At 56.1% G+C, this 21503-nt stretch overlaps 5 protein-coding genes across 5 annotated transcripts; 2 read left to right on the forward strand and 3 right to left on the reverse strand.

Annotated features, from left to right (window-relative positions):
- The first annotated feature begins 500 nt into the window (after nt 1-500).
- BO80DRAFT_426807 (type I polyketide synthase) lies at nt 501-8024 on the forward strand. The gene is made up of 4 exons (XM_025719860.1): nt 501-1104; nt 1171-1479; nt 1594-6136; nt 6184-8024. The coding sequence occupies exons 1-4, from the start codon at nt 851-853 to the stop codon at nt 7894-7896; spliced, it is 6819 nt and encodes a 2272-aa protein (XP_025573324.1). The 5' UTR covers nt 501-850; the 3' UTR covers nt 7897-8024.
- An 855-nt stretch (nt 8025-8879) lies between these two features.
- BO80DRAFT_327561 (acetyl-CoA synthetase-like protein) lies at nt 8880-13496 on the reverse strand (the record flags this gene model as incomplete). The annotated part of the gene is made up of 3 exons (XM_025715166.1): nt 8880-9743; nt 11283-11392; nt 11765-13496. Coding segments are annotated over 3 exons (2706 nt in total), but the record flags the coding sequence as incomplete, so codon positions are not given.
- Nucleotides 13497-14423: 927 nt separating this feature from the next.
- BO80DRAFT_426808 (SDR family NAD(P)-dependent oxidoreductase) lies at nt 14424-15710 on the reverse strand. The gene is made up of 4 exons (XM_025719861.1): nt 15594-15710; nt 15294-15541; nt 14952-15231; nt 14424-14891 (listed from the first exon to the last, which is right to left on the reverse strand). Exons 1-4 carry the CDS (start codon nt 15634-15636, stop codon nt 14632-14634), a joined length of 831 nt encoding a protein of 276 aa, XP_025573326.1. The 5' UTR covers nt 15637-15710; the 3' UTR covers nt 14424-14631.
- A 21-nt stretch (nt 15711-15731) lies between these two features.
- Nucleotides 15732-17349, reverse strand: BO80DRAFT_426809 (SDR family oxidoreductase). Its single transcript, XM_025719862.1, has 10 exons — nt 17265-17349; nt 17159-17211; nt 16927-17095; nt 16867-16874; nt 16648-16821; nt 16525-16597; nt 16388-16467; nt 16280-16336; nt 16088-16224; nt 15732-16019 (listed from the first exon to the last, which is right to left on the reverse strand). Exons 1-10 carry the CDS (start codon nt 17294-17296, stop codon nt 15948-15950), a joined length of 855 nt encoding a protein of 284 aa, XP_025573327.1. The 5' UTR covers nt 17297-17349; the 3' UTR covers nt 15732-15947.
- A 1274-nt stretch (nt 17350-18623) lies between these two features.
- On the forward strand, nt 18624-20610 carry BO80DRAFT_466454 (cytochrome P450; the record flags this gene model as incomplete). The annotated part of the gene is made up of 4 exons (XM_025722786.1): nt 18624-18998; nt 19056-19435; nt 19492-20064; nt 20138-20610. The coding sequence occupies exons 1-4, from the start codon at nt 18835-18837 to the stop codon at nt 20608-20610; spliced, it is 1590 nt and encodes a 529-aa protein (XP_025573328.1). The 5' UTR covers nt 18624-18834.
- Between the last annotated feature and the right edge of the window lie 893 nt (nt 20611-21503).

Genomic DNA, 21503 nt, shown 5'->3' on the forward strand with positions numbered 1-21503 from the left:
CCTTTGGAAGACAATCAAGTCGACCCCTGCAGAGTCCCGGTGTACCAACGGCTCCCACCGGCTTCTCCCGTCTCGTATGCTCCCGCCGCCTCGGGTTTCAAGAGGCTTTGTTGCATAAGTATCGAGTTTTCGATGTAAGACCTCCTCATGGACCCTAGATCTCACTCAGCACTAGAGATAGGAATGGGATCAGACACACTCGCTCTTACCGGGTCCCCGGCGCGGGAGAGGCCCTGACCTCCAACAATCCACCGGAAGGATGGCTGATAAAAGAAGCCCATCGGACGGGCGTGAGACATCCCACATCCAACAGAGCATGGTGGGAATGACACCACCGTTCCAATGGATATAAAACCATGCTGGTGCGACGGTGCATCCAGAGCTGTAGATAGACCAGTCGACTTGGCATGTCATCCAGACCTCTCTCTTCTCATCCTTCTTTTACTCCTCTTCGATAATTCTCCCCTACTCTCCCTTTTTGTCTCCGGTGATGGCTCCATACATGAACGAGAATGCTCAAACGGGGACGAGGTCCATCTCTGAAGATGACATTGCCATTGTAGGCATGGGTCCGTGAGCACCAACTGAAACCAAACCGTGGACAGACCAGCTAAAGCCTTGCACAGCATGTCGTCTCCCCGGGGGTGCCTCCTCCCCATCCAAGTTGTGGGATCTCCTCGTCAGCGAGCGATCCGGACAGGGCGAGCTGCCCTCCTCTCGGTTCAACGTGGACGCCTTTTACCATCCCAATGGCTCCAACCGGCCGGGGAGTATGCACATGAGAGGCGGATATTTCTTGCAGGACGAGGATATCCGCAGCTTTGACAACGAATTCTTTGGCATCAACAACATGGAGGCCAAGTACATGGACCCTCAACAGCGAAAGCTCCTCGAGGTGGTCTTTGAATGTTTTGAGAGTGCTGGGTTGCTGCTGGAAAATCTCTCAGGCGCCAACATTGGCTGCTACGTAGGCAACTTTACGGTTGACTTTCAGCTCATGCAACTGCGTGATGCCGAATACATGCATCGCTACACCGCGACAGGCATGGGCACATCGATTCTGGGGAACCGCATCAGCCATGTGTTCAACCTCAAGGGTCCCAGGTACGTCCCTCCGTCTGGCCCAAGTACCCTTGATGAATATGACCGATGAAAGTGAGTTTATAATAGCCTGGTTCTTGATACAGCGTGTTCCTCCTCCCTCTACTGCCTGCACATCGCTTGTATGGCCCTGCAAGCCGGTGAATGTGACGGGGCCATCGTAGCAGGAGCCAACTTGATTCAAACCCCCGAGCAACATTTGGCCACCATGAAAGCGGGCGTCTTGTCACCAAACTCGACATGTCGCCCCTTCTCGGACGCTGCCGACGGGTATGGTCGTGCTGATGGGGTGGGTGCTCTTTATGTCAAGAGGCTGGGAGATGCTCTCCGAGATGGGGATCCGATTCGATCCATTATCCGGGCGAGTGCTATCAATGCGTATGTTGCCCCTTCACTCGTCTTCTCAACCCGACCATCTCGAGCCTCTCTTTTCGCTGTTTTGTCCTGTGTTGCTTTGTGCTGGGCCCACTGACCGTGTTATGTATGGTATAGAAATGGAAAGACGGCAGGTATCACGCTGCCCAGTAGTGTCGGGCAAGCAGAGGTCATCCGCAAGGCGTATGCCAAGGCCGGCCTGTCCCTAAATGATACTGCCTATGTTGAATGTCACGGCACCGGAACTGCGGTGGGTGATCCGATTGAAGCAGAGGCTGTATCCCTAGCCTTCAAGCGTCCTACAGGGTCTGCACCTATGTTGATTGGATCGGTCAAGTCCAATCTGGGACACAGCGAAGCAGCTAGTGGAATTTCCAGCGTCATCAAGGGGACCTTGGCTCTCGAGCATGGCTTTATCCCCCCTACCATTGGCATTCAACGACTGAACCCCAAGATCAAATCGAGCGAGTGGAACGTGCAAGTGGTGACCAAGGGCCGTGAATGGCCCGGCGGGGAATCCGCCCAGGTTCGCCGCATGGGCATCAATTCATTTGGATATGGAGGCGCCAACTCGCACCTCATTCTCGAGGGGGCCTCCTCACTCCTCAACAGCCGGAAACAACAAACTCACCCTTCCCAGGGACGCACCACCTTCTTGTTCCCCATGTCCGCCAGCACACCGGCGGCCCTGGAGGCCCGGTACCAGGATTTGGCCAGCTACAACCTGTCCAACAAGTCGCTTACCGATCTGGCGTATACACTGGGGGAGCGCCGATCCCAACTTCGCACTCGTGGCTTCCTGGTGGCCAACCAGGATACCCTGCCAGAGAAATTGGCTGCCGGAGGGCTTGTGACATTGCCCGAGGTGGCCACGGAGCCCCCGTCTCAATACGCATTTGTCTTCACAGGCCAGGGCGCGCAGTGGCCTCAGATGGGGGCCGACCTTCTCTTTGAATTTCCCGTCTTCCGTGCTGCCCTGGCGGATCAAGATGCGGTTCTGCAATCCTTGCCCAACCCGCCGTCCTGGACTCTGTGCGATTCTATCCTCGAATCTAGCAAGACGAGTCAGATCCACGACGCCGGCCGATCTCAGCCCGTGTGCATTGCCGTGCAGGTGGGTTTGGTTGATCTCTTGTGGTCGTGGAATATTCGTCCCGCTACCGTCTTGGGTCACTCGTCGGGGGAGATCGCGGCGGCGTATGCGGCCGGTCACTTGTCTCGCGCACAAGCCATTCTGGTCGCATACTATCGCGGCCTGGCTGTCAAGACATTACCGCTCGTGGGTGCCATGGCTGCCGTCGGACTGTCCAGCGACGCGGCAAACGAAGAGATCACTCGGGCCCAGTGCCAGGGCCAGATTGTGGTTGCCTGCATCAACTCCCCGGAGAGTGTCACCCTTTCCGGAGACGAATCGGCAGTCGATTCGATTATTGCCACCCTGCAAACCCGCAATGTCTTCGCGCGAAAGCTCAAGACGGACGGACGTGCATATCACTCCCATCATATGCGGGCCATTGGAGGCCAATATGAAACACTGTTGGAAGCCTCCTTCAATGACCACCGCCTACCCTCGTTCCAGTATGCCCAGGGGGCATCATTCTTCTCTTCTGTGACCGGCCAGCCCAAGGTCGATGGCTTCACGGCCGCCTATTGGCGCGAGAACTTGGAACAGCCGGTGCGCTTCGTGGACGCGGTCAGCCAGCTTGCTCAGTCCGGGCGCCACCAGATCATCGAGCTGGGCCCTCATTCCGCTCTCGAGTTGCCCATCCGACAGATCTGTACCCAGCTGAAGCTCTCGCCTGACCATCTTCCGTACAGCAGTGCCCTGATCCGAAACCGAAGCTCGGTCGAAAGTGTGCTCTCGCTTGCGGGGCAACTCTGGCTACACCACCATCCGATTCAAATGTCGTTGGTGAACCAATCCGTCTACAAGGGTCAAGCTAGTGGCCTGCGACCCCAGGTGCTGCATGACCTCCCCCCGTATCGCTGGACTTACGATACTCTCCTCTGGAACGAATGTCGCGAGAGCTCCGAGTTCCGCCACCGCCAGCACAGTCGACATGAAATCCTGGGCTCCAAGATTCCTGCGGGCAGTGAGGTCGAGCTTGTCTGGCGCAATATGTTGCATGGTGACGATGCCCCGTGGCTATTGGATCACTCTCTGGAGTCCACGGCCGTCTTTCCCGGATCTGGATACATGGCCATGGCTGCGGAGGCACTGGGTCAGGCTCTCAACCAACCTCACCTCGCTGGCCATACCATTCAATTTCAAAATGTCCATTTCTTGTCCGCATTGGCTGTGCCCCGTGCTGAAGCTTCTCCTGTCGAGCTCTTCACCACCCTACGTCGGACCCCTCATACCAAGACGGCCTCGTCCGGCCTCTGGTGGGACTTTAGCATTGCCACGTACGAACAAGGAACTTCCACCATCCGGGCCACGGGATCGGTCAGTCGATTGGATTCCCAAGAGACCCTCCGCCCAATGTGTGACATCAACCCTGCTGGTCTCCAGCCCTCTGCGGCGAGGACCTGGTACGAACGCTTTGTCGATGAAGGGTTGAACTACGGTAAAGCGTTCACCTCCATCGAGGGCGTATCAGTTCCTCGTTCGCATACTGAGAAGGCTTGCCGCGCACAAGTCCGCTTCACCCAGCAGTCTCCGGGCAGCGAGGGCTATGAGGCCGAGTATCCCTTCCACCCGATCCTGCTCGATGCCATGGTTCAGGCCGGCATTATCGCTACCGCTGGAGGTCGTCCACGCGAGATGAAGGCGTTTGTCCCAACCACCATCCGCTGGGCCACGCTTCAAGTGCCTGGGCCCGTCAATGCGGAGACCAAGTGCTTCATCAATGCCACCGCGTCGCCTGTCGGTTTTGGTGCCGCTGGGTTCCAGGCCGACCTAGTGACCTCGCAGAACAAAGTCGTCGCCCAGATCGAATGGGGTCGTCTCCGCCAGTATGAACCGAATCGCCTGTCCGACACGGCTTCCGTCGCCCGTCATCCCATGCTGCGGGTTCTGTGGAAACCCAAGATTTATGGCCAGGAGTTTATGCGCGCTGTGGATTTTGCTCGCTACATGGGCGACTTTGCGGATGAAGCCCAGTCCATGGCTGACGAGGGTTCCACGAAATTAATGGCAACGATAAATCTGCTCTCGCATCGAAACCCTCGCATGCGCGTGCTAGAGTTGGGCTCTGATCGCCAGGATTTTACCGTTGCCGTGTTGGACCTTTTGTCTGCTGACAACGATTACCGTCGTCTAACCTCCTACGGTACGGGATACTTGGAGGAAGGCCACCTGCATGCGGCTGACTGGGATCTCAAGGCGAGCAGCCCGACTGTGGCAGAGAACCTCCCAGTGGTGGCTGATGGCGAGAAGCAGTGGGATTTGATCCTGCTGCCGGCCACATCCGCCACCTGGTACGTGAGCAACCACCTGCGCCGTGTTGCTGAGTTCCTGTCTCCCGATGGTGTGGTGCTTGCTAAGCCAACTGTGGGGGCTTATGTGGACTACTCCAATGAGTTTGATGCGCTGCGCTCGAGGCTTAACAACGGGACCGAGGAGATTCTGCTGGCACGGCCCCTCCCGACCTCATCGCTGTCAGCCGTAACCAAGAATAAACCACTCGTGATCATTGAAAAGTGTACGAGTGCTCTCGGCGATGCTTTAGTTGCAAGCACCGGAGCGAGCCGCCTCTCTTTTGACAAGATCACTGCAGACTCCAAGGCACTTCTGGGCGGTGCTACAGTAATCTCGCTGCTCGAAGTCAGCAATCCTCTCCTTGCCACCATCAGCGATGATGAGATGGACGCCATCAAGGCCATCACCGACAATGCCTCGATCCTCGTCTGGGTCACCAACGGCGACATGATGAGTGGAACACGTCCCGACTTTGCTCTCGTGTCCGGACTGTCCCGTGCCCTGATGCTGGAACAGCCCTCGTTGCAGTTTCTGACGTACGACATTGACGATCCCACCACTGACCCGTCCAGGTCGGCCCATAACCTCGTGCAGACCCTGCTAGAACTCGATGGCCCTCTCGCGGACTTTGAGTATGTGGAAAAGGGAGGCGTGGTGCATATCAGCCGCTTTCTTCCCGACGACGACCTCAATCGCGAGTTCCGGCAACGGCAGGGATCTGAAAAGATTGAATTGTCCCTGCAGCAAGCACGGCCGGTGCAACTGGCGCTGGACCAACCGGGGCAATTCGACAACATCTATTTCAAGCAGATCGAGCTTCCTGCTCTGGCGCCGCATGAGGTGCAGATACAGGTCAAGGCGGTGGGGCTGAATGCCAAAGATCTGTATGTGCTAGCGGGCAAGGTTGATAGTCGTAATGCTGCCTGCACGCTGGAATTTAGCGGTGTCGTGGAGCGGGTGGGTGATGATGTCGAGGGGCTACAGCCCGGTGACCGGGTGGTGGCCATGGCCCCGGGCCACTTCAAGTCCGCGGAGATTGTCCCACAGTGGGCGTGTCAGAAGCTGAGAGATGATGAGGATTATGCAACGATGTGTACACTTCCATTGGTGTACTCTACCGCCATCTATGCACTCACAATGCGGGCTCGTCTGCAGCCAGGGGAGTCGGTGCTGATTCACTCGGGCGCTGGTGGAGTGGGCATTGCCGCTATTCAGGTTGCGCAGATGATCGGAGCGGAGGTAGGTTTTGTGTCTACATCCTGTGTTCAATACGCTAATGCTTTTAGATCTACACCACCGTTTCGACCGAGGAGAAGAAGCAGTTTCTGGTCACCACCTTTGGTATTGACCCCACCCACATCTTCACCTCCCGGGACGACTCGTTCGCGCGCAGCGTCCTCGCCGCAACGGACGGCAAGGGTGTGGATGTGGTGCTGAATTCCTTGACGGGCGATCTCCTCCACGCCAGCTGGCGCTGCTGCGCCGCCTTTGGCCGGTTTATCGAGATTGGCAAGCATGATCTGGCCGACGACGGCCGACTGGAGATGAACCGTTTCCTCCACAACGCGACTTTTTCAGCCTTTGACTTGTCCGATCTCTACCACCACCCGAGCGAGACCTACCGCGAGCTGTGGTCCGGCTTACTCGACCAGGTCATTAATCTCTACCGGTCCTGTCGGATTGCCAAGATTGAGCCCCTCCGCGTGTTCAATGTGTCGGAAATCAACAGCAGTCTGCGGTATTTCTCGTCGCGCAACCGCATCGGCAAGGTGGTCGTGAGTCTCGAGAGCGAGTCCACCCTCATTCCCGTGCAAATCTCCAAGTACCGCACCACCTTTTCTCCCAGTAAGACGTATCTCATGATCGGATGCCTGGGAGGCCTAGGCCGCAGTATGGCCAAATGGATGATGTCGCGGGGAGCGCGAAAATTCGTCTTCCTCGGCCGGTCGGGCATGGACAAGCCCAGCGCGCGTCGACTCATCGACGATCTCATTCAACATGGCGCCCAGTGCCAGGTCATCCGCGGCGACGTGTGCAACCCGACCGATGTGGAATCAGCCGTTGCCGCCGTGGACGGCTTAATCGGGGGCGTGATCCAAGCCGCGATGGGACTCAGCGAAGCCATCTTCACCAGCATGACCAACCACCAATGGCACACGGGCATTGACCCCAAAGTACGCGGATCCTGGAACCTCCACCACGCCATCCAAGGCAAAGACCAAGCGCTGGAGTTCTTCCTCATGACGAGCTCTGTCTCCGGCAGCGTCGGCACGGCCACCGAATCCAACTACTGCTCGGGCAACTTCTTCCTCGACACCTTCGCGCGGTACCGTCACGCCCAGGGCCTCCCCGCCCAAGCCGTCGGGCTCGGCATGATCAGCGAAGTGGGCTACCTCCACGACAACCCAGAAATCGAGGCCCTTCTCGTCCGCAAAGGCATCCAAGCCATCAACGAAGACGAACTCCTCCAAATCATCGACATCGCCCTCTCCACCACCACCCCCTCCACCCAGCTCACCATCCCCCACCCCATCGACCACCACGCCCACGCTCACATCCTCACCGGCCTCGAACCCTTCGGCCTCATGGCCCTCCGCAAAAAGGGCTTCGAAGTAACCAACCTCACCTTCCGGGATCCCCGCGCCGCCGTCCTCGCCCGCGTCCTCGACAACGAAGACGACGCCGCAAATAGCAGCGGGGCGAAATCAAGCACCGGCTCCCCCCTCGCCACCGAACTCGAAGAAGGCATTCCCCTCGCGGAAGCCATTCAACGGAGTCTAGCCCGCCGACTAGGCAACCTGGTCCTGTTACCTCGGGAGAAAGTACAGGTGACTAAACCGTTAGCGGAGTTCGGGATGGATAGTATGATTGCGGCGGAGTTTCGGACGTGGATTTTTAGAGTGTTTGAGGTGGATATTCCGTTTGTGGAGCTGTTGAGTAAGTCGGTTACGGTGGGGTCGTTGGCGGAGAGGGTGTTGGGGGTGGTTGCTTCTCAGTGAAAACTGATCAATCTGGAATGAGTTTGTGGTTTGTTTCTTTTAGTTTCTTTGTTTTTCGTGGTGTTGTCTCTATATCTCAGATGTTGAGGAAATGGATAGGGTGTTCAGAATGGTGTAGTACCCTGAATCACAATGAAACATACGAGATGAAAAATGACCACTTAGAGAGATAAGTATGTAGTGTTAATTCTAATTCAATGGATAAAGAAGGAAAGAGGGGGGGCAAGCATATATCAACTACACCCTAAGACGTATCCTGTAGCAATATCCGTTAACGCAAGACCAATCAATACAAACACACAAATGAATCGATAAATAGATAAATGGATAAATGGATAACTATCACGGTCACATGTCCTATGTAAATACAGAGATGCATTATTGTACAGTAAGTCCTACCCCGTGACAGATCCTTCGTAGCCCATCTACCTCATCAACGCCAACCCCACCCCACCCAACCCTAAGAAAGGGAATGGGGCAAGGATGTACTACACCCCCCAACACGCCCCCAACACCTCCCCCACCTTCTCCCTTCCCCCGCGACCCCCCTCCCCCAAGACCCGAAACAAAAACTCCATCCGGGCACACAAAATCCGCATCACACACCACGGCAGAACCCGCTCATCCCACCGGAAATCCACCCTCACTTCCCCATCCTCCGGACGAATCGTGCATTGCACCATCAAGCCGAGATAGCCGTCGAGGTTCATGGATTCGTCAATTTTCTCAAGGAGTTCATCTTTCTCCTTCCCGGGTTGGGTTCCTTGCTGCTGCTGCTGCGGCTGGTGCTGGTGCTGGTCCTGGTGGGCGCTATGAATCACCAACATATTATGCATCCCCTCTAGCAGACGACGACGAGCAGTCGGCTCAGGCACCACAGAGAAGATCTTCTCCATTCCCCACTCGACGAATGGCATCATGGCTACCATCTGGGCTTGGATCTCCGCGAGAAAGCCCCGGACGGTGGCGTGCAGGCGCTCCCCGAGGTTCATTCGTACGGGGACGAGCGCGATGGTGGGCCCGGCGATCTGATCGATGTGGTCGGTGGGGGCGGTGCGGCCGCTGAGCAGGTGTTGGTAGGTGATGTCGGTGGTGCGGGTGAAGGAGGCGAGGGTGAGGGCCCAGGTGGCGTGGAGGAGGGTTGCGGTTGTGATTGAGTGATGGGATTGGGGGAGGGTTTGGGGGAAGGGGAGGGTGAGGCGGTGGGTGGTGTGCGGGCGGACGAGGTAACGGGGATAGGGGTGCGGGGGAAAGACGCTGGGGTGGGAGTTCTTGAGGTATCGGGTCCAGAAGTGCGTGGCGGGGGTGGTGGGGATGGTGTGGAGGAAGTGGATGTATTCTGGGAACGGGGCGGGGTGGTGTGTCCAGGGGGTGTTGTGGTAGGCTTGGAGGAGGGCGCGCCGGATGTGGTGTAGGGTTGGGCCGTCGAAGATGGCGTGGTGGAGGGTCCAGATGAAGTGGGTTTCGTGGTTGATGTGGGCGAGGAGGCCGGTGTTCAAGGGGGCGCCGGGGTGGGTCATGGTTTGGATGGAGTGGTGGGGGTGGGGGTGGAGGTCGTCGAGGGTGGTGCAGTGGAGGGTTTGGAGGGGGGTGGGTTGGGGGATGATGGCTTGTAGGATGTCCCCGTTGTCGAGGCGGATGAGTCGGGTTCGGAGGCAGGGGAATCGTTGGCAGACTTGCTGCCAGGCGTGGTGGAATTGCTGGAGGTTGAGGGTTTCCGGAAGGCGATATCGAGTCTGCAGGACACAGGTGCCGGGGGTGCGGAGAGAGTCTAGAAAGGTTGCTTTTTGATAGGCAGTGACGGGAAAGACGTCCTCCAGATCATCGAGGTCGTAGCCAGTTTGCTGCTGGATTAGGGCACGGACACTAGCCAGTCGCTCCTTGCCTCCGACCAGGGACCACGGCTGCACTGCTTCAGAGACCCGAGCCGTGATCATCTCGGCTCCGGCGGCCATGCGTCGGAAGACTGGGTTCTGCAGGGCGAATGCGACCGACAGCCGGAGATTGGCGGCGCGGGCAGCCGAGACGAGTCGCATCACTTTGATGGAGTCGCCGCCGAGGAGGAGGAAGCTATCATGGATGGTGATGTCCGTGCGGCCCAGCACCTGCATCCAGCAGTCCATGAGGATTTGCTCCACGGGAGAGAGGGTGGATAAGTGATCGGGAGTGGGATACGACTTGGAGTGATGCTTCCATGCAATTCTCTCCAGACTCGGTCGATCAGACACCGAGCCGCTGGAAGGGAGCGGAAAGTAGTGCGTCGGAATCATATGGTTCGGGAGAGACTCCCCCAATCGTGACTGCAAGTTGGCAGCGTGACGACCAAGCTGATGGACATCGGTAGCAATGAACGCGGCCAGGATAGTGTAGGTGGCTTCCTCGTCGGGTCTGATGGGCTCGACATGGCACACCCGCGGATCCATCCCCAGAATTCTCCCCATTTGGCTTTCAATCTGGGTCGCATCAAGGACCTGGCCAAGATATTCCACCCGTCGGGCCGTGGGAGCTCGAGGGGTCTGCCGGCCTTGCATCGTCGCGCACACCTCGGCGAGAGTCTGTCGAGCCTCGCCGCTCACAAGTTGAGTGAAGATTCCTAGGAAACAGGCCATCACGTCCTGCGTGTCATCCGCGCTCAAGACCCGGTTGTCGTAGTTCATCCAGACCTCCAGTGCCGAAGCCTCGACCCGACAGTTCACGACGAGGCTGTGCGCGGACACGGTATCAACCTGGATCGGATGCATCCAGTCCAAGGCAGTGTCGAGGACGAAGCCCGCCATGTCCTCTCGAGGCAGATGAACGACCAGCGTGTTTTGGAATCTGCAATACGGCCAGAGACGCCCGCCCGCAAGCTCCCCGATCCGTCGCAATCCAGTCTGCTCAAAAGGCATCATGCGCACTGACTGGGCACTCAGGAGGTCGAGGAATGCACCCACCGAAAGAGACCGACGGACTGCCGTGCGCAGAGGAATGGTAGTGACAGCCGGGCCCACCACACCAGGGCAGTCGTGACGTCCGCTGAGGTTGACGCCGAATATCACCTCCTCCTGTTGGGTCATCTCGCTGACCGTGATGGCCCAGGCGGCTCGCACCAGCAGGGGGATAGTATATTGGGATCGGGCAGCATGGGAAGGGATGGATAGTCGGGCTGCGCGGCGAGAATTGGTGACGGGTCGGAACTGGGCATAAGGCAGAATGGGATATTCCATGACAGGGCCGCGATCTAATTCCTCCCGCCAAAAGGCTTCCATGCCCGGCGGCCTCGTCGTTAACGCCTTGATCAACTTATGATAAGGCTCAGCTGGAGGCACCACACCACCACTGTACAGTGCCTTGACTTCGGCGAACAGTCGAGAGCTCGTCCACCCGTCCGTCAAGGCATGGCTGACGGTCCAGATCAGGGTGTGAGAGCTAGACTCATCGCATAACAGGTGGAACTGGCTCAGAGGCTGGGAGGGCTGCAGAAGCTCGGATTTGATCTGCTGGCGGAGGGTAGCATCTGCCTCTGAGAGGCTTTCCCAATGGAAATCCTCTTTCAGCACCACTTGGGAGAGGCCGGTGGCAGTCTGGTAGAATCGCGTGCGCAGGATTGGATGCGTCTGCACCACGCGCCTCCATGATTCCTGCAACCGTACGGTATCGATTTCATTTGGGAGGCTAAAAGTATACTGTAGAATGTAGGCCCCCGGGTTGGTCCTCGATAGACTCAGAAAACTCTCCTGGATGGCGGTAGCTGGGTAAATCGACTCAATGGCATCCACCTCAATCCTCTCGGACTGGGCGATCTGGCGCCTGAGCTGGGATGAGAGTTGGGAGACGTGCACCGGGCCCCTGGGCGAGCGGAGCGAGGAGATGGCTTGCACCATTTCACTCAGGATCGGGTGGGCAAAGATCTTCTGCACACTCAGATCCCAGGATTGCTTGCGGGCCAGGGCAGTCAGACGCATTGCTAACAAGGAGGTTCCCCCCAAGAAGAAGAAGTCGGAGTGGGAATGTAGGGTTTCCACCGGCACTTGTAGGGTATCGGCCCACATCTGCTGGAGCACGCGCCGTTTCTCCCCCACGTCCACCGATTGAATGAGAGCCATGTCGCATGGTGCTGGGATCTGGTCCGACAAGTCAGTCAACAGCTCGTCGGCCAGTCGGCGCAAGGTCTTGCGGTCTGTTTTCCCCGTCGCGCCCATGGGAATCTCCTCCACCTGGAAGATCCGCGAGGGAACAAACGCTGGCGGGAGCACCTTGACCAGGCTCTTTCGAATCCGACCTTCCAACTGCTCAACGGATCCAGGACCGCTCCGGGCAGATAGCTGGATAAAAGCCACTAGGACCTTGCCCCGGCCGTGCGGGTTCGCCACGTCCACCACTCCGCGTGAATTGGCCGGTAGCACCGACTGGAGGCGGGTCTCCACCTCGCCCAATTCAATGCGTTGCCCGTTGATCTTGACCTGATCGTCATTGCGACCGGCGCCGGTCAAGAGCCCGTAGGAATCCAGATACCCCATGTCACCGGTGCGGTAGAAGCGTCGCGATGGAGCCCAGGAGAGTCCTTGGACAAAGGCGTGGTGGGTGTCCGTCGGATTCCGCAGGTAGCCGCGACAGACGTTAGGGCCTTCCACCACGATCTCGCCGATGCATCCCCGGGGTAGCTGGCGATGGGGATTGCTGGGGTCGACGACCCAACAGCGACTGGCTCCCGCCTGGCCAACCACTTCCGAAGCCCATTTCGAGTCTGCACAGCTGATGACGGCCGACTGCACGGTACATTCCGCAGGGCCGTAGTTATTCCACACCTCGACCCGCGGGCGCCAGCGATCGACACTGGCCGCGGTGAGTGGCTCGCCACCGAGGAAGAGCTGCTGCAGGGTTGGAAAGTCCTCCGGTGCGAGTTGTGCGGCAATGGATGGGGTAAATTTCGCATGGGTGACTCCCATGCGGGTCATGGCCCCGGCAATATCGTTCAAGCGTTCATCTTCCGAGAGGACACACAGACAGCCCCCATTGGCGAGGGTGTAGAAGATCTCATGGATAGAACCGTCAAACGCGTAGGAGAGGAATTGAGAGTGTCGGACTCCGGGTCGGTGCAGCGCCATTGCCTCCCTGCCAAAGTAGCGGCAGGAGCTGCAGATGTTGCGATGCTCCACCACCACCCCTTTGGGGATCCCAGAGGTGCCTGAGGTGAATATCACGTAGGCGGGATCGTGAGGTTGCACCTGAATGTCTCCGATATCCGGCCTTTGTGGAGTTCCTGCCATGGTTGCCTCGTCCACCAGAATGACCCGGGACACCAGTGGCGCCAATATCTTGGTCAACGACGGAGAACACAGTCCGAGAGCCAGATGAGCGCTCCCTTCAGGTGCTAACTGTCCCACAATCAACTCAATCCGCGCCGGACACAGATCCGCTGGGAGGGTCGTGAATGCACCTCCCGCCTTGAGAACCGCGAGCTGGGCCACGTGAGTATAGGCGGACTTTTCGAACAACAAGGGAACCAGCATGCCGGGCCGGAGCCCACTGTATACCAGCTGAGTGGCTAACTTGGTGGCCAACTGATCGAGTTCCCGGTACGTGAGATCGGCATCCCAGGCGCAGATGGCGGGGGCATTTGGTCGGGATTTGGCAAACGAGGCAATGACTTGGTGGAGAAGCTCTGATATGGACGGCTTTGCTGGACGGTCCTGTAGTGCCCAGTCCTGTTGATCTGCGGGACTGAAATAGTCCAGGTCATATATCGGACGGGCAGGTTGGTCCATCACCTGTTGCGCAATGAATTCCAACTGGGACAGGAGTCGACGGGGCAGATTGGGATCTCCCCCTGCCTTGGCGAGTCGAGGATCAACCCAAACCGACAGTTTCGCAGCGTCATGACGCACGATGATATGACACGAGGGTAGCCGTGACAGGATTTGCGAGACGTTTTTCCCTTGGGGAACTGCAACAATGGCGGTTCGAAAGATGCTGTCCACGTTGGCTAGATGGCGTTTCGCCAGCGGGAATGAATGGATGCCGCTCTCGGTGAGATAGATGTCGGCTTTGGACAGGTTTTTCGTTGCTTGTATCACCTCTTGGAGATGCGTCTCTGCCTCGAGGGACAAGGTGATTGTGCGGGATGATTTAGCCTGCGACTTGATGACGCACCGCGCCTGGATTTCCAGGGAATCTGCCTGTGCATAGCGAGCCAGTAACAAGAACCAGGCTGCCCGTATGATTTCTGGTGCCAGCAGTCGAGAGGCGAGTGTTGCGTCGACGGACTCTTTGCCCAGGAGCAGGTGGAAGAGAGATTGGTCGAGCTGCTGTCGGGGGACCAGCGAGTTGTATTGAAACGGATCGAACAGCATTTCGTAGTTATCAATAATCACTTCAATAGGTTGATGGCCATTTTTATTGATCGCAGCGATTTCTCGCGGTTGACCCGCGATGCCTCGAGCCCGTTTACTTTATACACACCTCTGAGGTATTTGCTCGATACGGGGTCGGGGTCGGGGTCGGGGTTGAGTCTGGCTTCTCTCGCCATCAAATGATGTACTTCATCTCGAGTGAATAAGAATACCAGTCCGGCTGTTCCGTGGCATCTATCGTGCGTACATTTGACCGTCTCTTCATTATTCGGGTATCGCATCCTCTACCTAGGATCTATCACTACCAATGAACCCCATGAGTGCCCGATAGCTGCTACTATCGGCGAAGGCTTCTCATCATCCCTCATGTCTTTGCCACTCGGCAGCTACATCTCGCAGACCATCAACATGACTTCAAGGTCAACGTCATTCCTCCATCCACCACCCAGTCGCTACCCGTCACATAACTGGCCCGCGGACTGCACAGGAACAGAATGACATCGGACACCTCCTCCGCTTGTGCGATGCGTCGAAAGGGCAAGACATTCTCCATGAGCGGACCCAAGTCGGGATTCCCATTCAGAGCCGCCGAAACCATCGGCGTATCGACCCACGAGGGACAGATGGTGTTGACCCGGACTTCATGCGAGGCCAGATCCAGTGCTAGGTGCAGTCAGCAATGCTTAAGGCAGGAGGTGAACACAGAAAGGGGAGAATACGGACCAGCATTGCGGGTTATGCCCAACACGGCATGCTTGGAAGTGGTATACTGGACGATATCCCGGGTCGCCATGTACGAGTTGGCCGATCCCAGATTCACAATGGCGCCCCGACCCGCATTGCGTTCCCCATTCCGGCCCAAGACCGTGATGGGGGCTTGTTGACGCATCACGGCGCCTACGGTCTTGACACAGTGCATGGTACCCAGCACATTGACGCGGTAGAACTGGTCAAATTCCTCCATCGAGGCTTCGGTGACGTGTTTGGGCTCGCGCACTCCGAGCTGAAGAGTTAACAACGTTCTTCAAGAAGTCATCACACATCACGCATCAAGGGACATCCTACTCCGGCACTGTTGACACAATAATCGATCCGTTTGAATGTCTCCACTACTTCCGTCACCATCTGCTCCACACTAGCCAGGTCGGTCACATCCACGGCGATGGCGAGGGGATAGTATGCCGGGTTGGTGGCATATTCGGCGCTGCGATCCGCGCTCTCTTGGGCTGCGGCGAGGTTGATATCGGCAAAGACGACCCCAATGGCGCCTTCAGCGGCAAATCCAATTGCCACGTCCCGACCGATTCCGCTGCCTAATCGATGCTGTTAGATTGAGATGCTTCTAGCAAATAGGGGGGAACTTACCAGCTCCAGTGACGAGAGCAACTCCGGTGATTCCCAAGGCCATGCTGTAACGGTGGGGGCAATTGACAGATGAAAGCTGACCACAGAAGAATTGTGAAATCAGGAAAAGCTCTTTATGTATCTAATTGGGATAAAACAGCCGTGTGTATCATACAAATCTCATCGCAGTCATGCATCTATCCATCCCACCTCGGCCCGGTTTAGCTCGCATCCCGTCGCTTGGCGGGGCTTGCCCCCAACCAACAAGGCGAATCCATGCCCATTGGAATTGCCCCAGCCTCCACCGTAGGGATCGATTACTTTCCTCTCCCGGCATCCCTGCCCCTGTCCGGCACTGCCCATGCACCACGGAATCTACCACACCATCTTCCCCCCCACCCCCCGCTCCAATTTATGAAACTGGAACCACTTGGCAAACAATCCATCCTATCCAGCATCAGTCCATACCCTTTTTATACCATTCATCAAATTATCGTAAGCAGGATCAAACTCACCCAATACGTCCGCGGCAAAAACATATCCCCCCATCGACACATGCCCGTTCGCGCCCCGTACCAGAACCAAGCCGCGGGACGGGACTTTTGTACTTCGCGGACTACTGCAGCGGCGTATTTGGCGGGGGTGATTGTTTCTATTATCCCTTAGTTAATTGAATTCGTTAGGGGGGGGTGTTGGGGAAGACGTACTGGGTTTCCGTTGGACGTGGTTTCGGAATTCAGTGGCGAGGGAGAGGTATAATGAGTCTGTTATGGGTCAGCTTAGTATGATCGTGGGTCCGGGTATGGGAATGGTACCTGCAGGGAGAGACCGGTTCGCATCGTGGCGGAGGATGTTGGTGCCGATTTCACCGGAGATGACGTTGATGACTCGGACGCTGTGTCTTGTGAGTAGCTGGTCGGAGTATACCATTGAGACAGGTAGGGTTGCCTACCCAAATGGCTTCAATTCTGCACGGAGGGTGTTCCCGTAATGATGCAGCGCGGCTTTGCTGGCGTTGTAGGTTGCTTTCATACCATTAGTATAGGCGAACTCTCACATCGTGCACATGGCTTACCCCCGTAAATGTAGGGTACAATCCCCCCAATCGACCCAATATTCACCACCGTCCCCTGCGCCTTCACCAGCAGACGATGGAAGTAATGCACCATGCGCACCGGCCCAAACACATTCACCGCGAACATCTTTTCCACTTCACGCACTTCGGTATCGGTCGCCGGCATGGTATAACCTATATCGTTAGATTCCGTTCCCGCTATGTTGCGTGAAGACCTACATATGCCCCTATACAATCATGTCAGTCGTGAAGGATAGATGTAGTGGAGGAGACTCATACGCATTATTCACCAACACATCCAACCTCCCCCCGGAGATATATTCCACCTTTTCACGGAGCACCTCCGTATCCTTATCACTGGTGACATTGGCATCGAAGACATAGATCCCCCGGTCGGTTAAATGTTGACGACCTTCGTGGGGGAGCAACGTCGCAAAGACGGTGTACCCTGTGAAATGGAACCGTCAATGCCATGACCTTGGCTGGCTTGGCCACTGCATGGCGAACCCACCTTCTTCTTGGAACTGGACGGCGAGGGCATGGCCAATACCACCGGCACCGCAGCTAGACCTTTTAGCATGTTCCTCGATCATAAGATCGGATTGGATAATGCATACCCCGTGATTAAAGCATATCGTGGCGTTGACATATTGAATGTATGAGTAAGTGCGTCGCTATACAACCTGATCTGATCTGATCGGCTCTGCTCTGCTCTGTAATTCTACCATGAAGCTCGCGCACACGCATCCTAAATATCCTCCGGCCTTCCTCCTGCGGATCTGATTGCAAAGCATGGTCGTATCTTGATTGTTCAGCAAGCACCGATCACGAGGTAGGGCTGGGTTCGTATGCCCTGGACGGTGCTTCCGGGGGATGGTCTTCCCGATGGGATGACTGCCAGTGCAGGGTCCCGTTCCGGCCGTGCCGACAACTTCATCGTATTGTCTGGATAGTGGAAGGATGTGATTGTTAGGGTTCAATTAATTTGTCTTGGTTGGGATGGGGTCGGGAACTTGATTGAATGGTTGCTCGTGTTGGGTTCCGTGGTCTCCGGTCGGGAGATTGAGACTTGGGCTGCCGGAGGGAGGAGAGATGAGGGTTCAGCATGTGATGTTTACCGGTGTATGGTTTGGGGTTGTCGTGAGGGATTCCGATGAGATGAGGATTTGTAATGGTATTCTGGGTGGTTCTGAGGATGCAAGGTGTTGTCGGGATGAAGAGGTGCAGGCGGGTTGGTAATCATCTCTGGTATGAAGGTAGCCCTAGGTGTAGTTAGGGCTGCATGGAGAGGTCTGTAGGAGAATGAACAGTGTGGAGTTCTCCTAGCTTGTCATGTTGAGAAGTCGCATCAGGTAGTAGATCGGAATTGGCAGTGATGCTGTGCAGTGATGCTGTGCTGGCTTGTGTCGCTTCTTTCATAGATGACTGCACGTCCGAGATATATCGCAGCTACTGTTCAGTCAGTAGCATACTTGTAATATAAGTGTTGCCAGTTGCTGCTATGCAGGTCCACACTTCATGTTACTCACCTTGATTGTAGTATTAGGGGCTCACATTCAGGTGGGGATCTTCTTGAACATGGTAATGTCGGCCAAATGAACAGGTGCATTCCGTGTCTGAGAGGATATTATTAGATATTCAATTGAGTGGTGATCTAATCTACTGTTATCAATTGAATCTCTTCCTCTTCCTTATGTACTTCTTCATCTGAGTTCCTCCATTATGTTGAACACATCAAAAACATCTTGTTGAACACTTACAGTTGTATCTCTGCACATTGCTTTATCTGTATTAAACCATGGTCGAGAGCGTGGTGATGAGAATCATCTGATTTATACTCTCTTTATGCTCCTTCTCCATTGACCTACGCGTAGACCATAGTAGGTCGCTTAAGACAAGGAGTGGGACCAACGGTCTTCACCGCATCGGGGTCGGACTCGGCCTACTGAGAGTGGCAACTCCAGCGTCACCCTTAGCCATCACCGACGGATACGGACTTCTGGCAACAACGAGTTAATGACTAGAACAGAAAGCACCTTGGGTTCTATGAATACAAGCAACCCCAAGAATAGACCCAGCCATACGTGAGGACAGCCATACGTGAGCTATCGCTCCATCGAAGCAATCACCACAGCGCTGCTAAACAACAACAACACCACCACCAGATCTCTCACGCATGCTTACACGATGCTCGCACTAATCATCCTGGGGCTGACGATCCTCTCAGCCATCGTGTCGTGGATGCGAGGGACACTCCCGGGGATCCGGGGACGAGGATTACCCCCTGGACCTCCCTGCATCCCCCTCATCGGGAATGCCCTACAGATCCCCAAATCGGGGATCCATCTCAAGTGAGATTCAACACCACGTTCAGTAGCAGCAGCAGCAGCAGGATTAACGGTCCACAGATTCACCGAATGGGCCCAAACCTACGGGCCCATTTTCTCCCTCAAAATCGGCTCCTCCACGACGATCGTCATCAACTCCCCTCATCTCGTCAAGCAGCTGCTCGATAAGCAATCCGCCAAATACAGTAATCGGCCGAGTATCTACATTGCCCAAGAACTGATCCTGCGCGGGGATCATCTCATGTTCCTGAATCAGGGGGATATCTGGCGTCGAGGGCGTCGCCTCTACCATCAACAGTTCAACGAGACACGGTGCGAACAGGAGCACGTCATCCTGCAGAATGCCGAAGCGATTCAGATGCTGCACGATTTCTGTCGCCACCCCGAAGACTTGATGAGCCATCCGCGGCGCTACAGCAATAGTATCATGATGAGCATAGGTTGTCCCCCCTACCTGCTTCCCAGGACATATCCCAGCTAACCGTCTGTCCGGTAGTCCTCGGCATCCGCACCCCAACCTGCCACGCCCCCCACATGAAACAACTCTACCACTTCATGGAAGGTCTCTCGGAGATTCTCGAAATCGGCGCCACCCCTCCCGTCGACATCTTCCCCCTTTTCAAATACCTCCCAGAATCCTGGTTCGGTCACTGGAAATCGCGCTCCCGCGCCGTCGGCGACCTCCTGACCCGTCTCTACGAACCGTTAGTCACCCACGTCCTCCGTCGGCGGGAACACGTCGGCAGCAAGGGATGTTTCCTGGATACCGTGCTCGACGAGCAAGAGAAACTGGGTCTCTCGGACCGCGATATCCTCCTCATGGTGGGGAATCTCCTTGAGGGGGGGTCCGATACCACCGCCACCATGCACTTGATTTTCATCCAAGCGATGATGAAATACCCGCACATTCAGAAAGAAGTGCAGGCGCAGATCGACAGTGTCGTGGGTGAGGATCGTTCCCCAACCTGGGACGACTATGCCCGTCTGCCGCTGGTGACGATGGTGGTCAAGGAATGTCTGCGCTGGCGACCGGTCGCGCCGACTGCGTTTCCCCATGCCGCCAAAGAAGGTACGATACCGATACCTCCCCCCCCCCCCATCCTCCGCGCGAGAATGCGCACCACTGACAATATAAACCATAGCCGGCGAAATCCACGGGCTAAAAATCCCCCAAGGATCAACCCTCATCCTCAACGTCTGGGGCCTCCACCACGACCCGACCCGTCACCCCGAGCCGGAGACCTTCAATCCCTGGCGCTATACGGACCGCACGCTCCTCGCGCCCATTTACGCTTCCAGTCCGGATTACGAGAACCGGGATCACTACGCCTATGGAGCCGGACGCCGCATCTGTCCCGGGATTCAGCTCGCGGAACGTGGGATGTTCATTGGGTTTGCCAAGCTGTTGTGGGCGTTTGAGATTTCCGAGCCGGTCGATCCGCGCGGGGGCCCAGGCGTCGATGTGGATCCGGCGACGGGGTATTTGGATGGGTTTTTGAATTGTCCGCGGGAGTTTCGGGCCACGGTGAGGGTACGGTCGGAGAGGAGGCGGGAGACGATTGAGAGGGAGTTGGGGGGGGGGGGGGGGGGGTTTGGGCGGTATGAGTGTCTGTAGTTGCCAGGGTGAATGATTTCTTGATATGTTCATTTACCTGTTGTAATGTTGATGTTGTTCCTGTACATACCATCTGACCAGTTCCATAATTGATACCCTTCACCCGATCCAATCAATCCTATGAGCGGGACGAATCCTTCAACCAACGAGTCATGAATCTACCTAGTCCGTACCTAGATACCCAATGAAACTACTACCATTATCCCCAATCTCCCCAACACCCCTCCCAAACCAATAAAACCACCACTCCTAAGAAAAACCCCTATCCAGTAGCCATGCCATAGCCACTCCCACCCATCCAACCGATGAAAATATCTAGTTCGGGAGTAGAACTAAATCCAACCAATCGGATCCAAGTGGGATCTTCCGACCGGATCCCACCTTCTAACCCGATCGGGCCATCCCATCGGCATGCCTCCCACCGGGTGTTGATACTCTGTAGATATCTTATTTTAGTTGCTTTGGTTTGGGTATGGAAGTCTAGGATGTTATGTACTGTATATTCAAATTAATCTATTAAATTCGATGGACTTGCCCATCCCGAGGCGGACTCTTCCCCGAGTCTGCAATATTGATATTGATTGCATCTAGACATGTGAATAGATAGAATGACTGACGGGTAGACGTGGGCGTTGTCTAGACATACATAGTATGATAGCATGTGTAGCATGGTGGCATAGTAACTATGGAGTATGATCCACCGGGACTCCCACCCACCCACCCATCTATTCCCAGCCTCGGGAGTAAGATACACCCGGACAGTGGGATATCCTCCGTACACCTACCCTAACTACACCTGATCAAGTGAGGGCTGGTGGTACGTGGTACTTTAGTATAAAAGGGAGACTGATCATCCCTTATTTGATTTATTCGGTTCGGTTCGGTTTTGCTTT

The sequence above is a fragment of the Aspergillus ibericus genome, assembly GCF_003184845.1.
Source record: "Aspergillus ibericus CBS 121593 unplaced genomic scaffold BO80scaffold_31, whole genome shotgun sequence".
Lineage (NCBI taxonomy): Eukaryota > Fungi > Ascomycota > Eurotiomycetes > Eurotiales > Aspergillaceae > Aspergillus > Aspergillus ibericus.

Excerpts from the sequence above, each read along its gene's own strand:
- BO80DRAFT_426807 (XM_025719860.1), top strand. The coding sequence starts at position 851 with ATGGAGGCCAAGTACATGGACCCTCAACAGCGAAAGCTCCTCGAGGTG. Across the intron at positions 1,105-1,170 it reads TTCAACCTCAAGGGTCCCAG|CCTGGTTCTTGATACAGCGT; the intron begins GTACGTCCCTCC and ends AGTTTATAATAG. Across the intron at positions 1,480-1,593 it reads CGGGCGAGTGCTATCAATGC|AAATGGAAAGACGGCAGGTA; the intron begins GTATGTTGCCCC and ends TGTATGGTATAG.
- BO80DRAFT_426808 (XM_025719861.1), bottom strand. The coding sequence starts at position 15,636 with ATGGCCTTGGGAATCACCGGAGTTGCTCTCGTCACTGGAGCTG. Across the intron at positions 15,542-15,593 it reads TGCTCTCGTCACTGGAGCTG|GCAGCGGAATCGGTCGGGAC; the intron begins GTAAGTTCCCCC and ends AGCATCGATTAG. Across the intron at positions 15,232-15,293 it reads ATTGTGTCAACAGTGCCGGA|CTCGGAGTGCGCGAGCCCAA; the intron begins GTAGGATGTCCC and ends TTAACTCTTCAG.
- BO80DRAFT_426809 (XM_025719862.1), bottom strand. The coding sequence starts at position 17,296 with ATGTCAACGCCACGATATGCTTTAATCACGGG. Across the intron at positions 16,598-16,647 it reads TGTACCCTACATTTACGGGG|CAACCTACAACGCCAGCAAA; the intron begins GTAAGCCATGTG and ends ATGGTATGAAAG. Across the intron at positions 16,225-16,279 it reads CCACGTCCAACGGAAACCCA|AAACAATCACCCCCGCCAAA; the intron begins GTACGTCTTCCC and ends AAGGGATAATAG.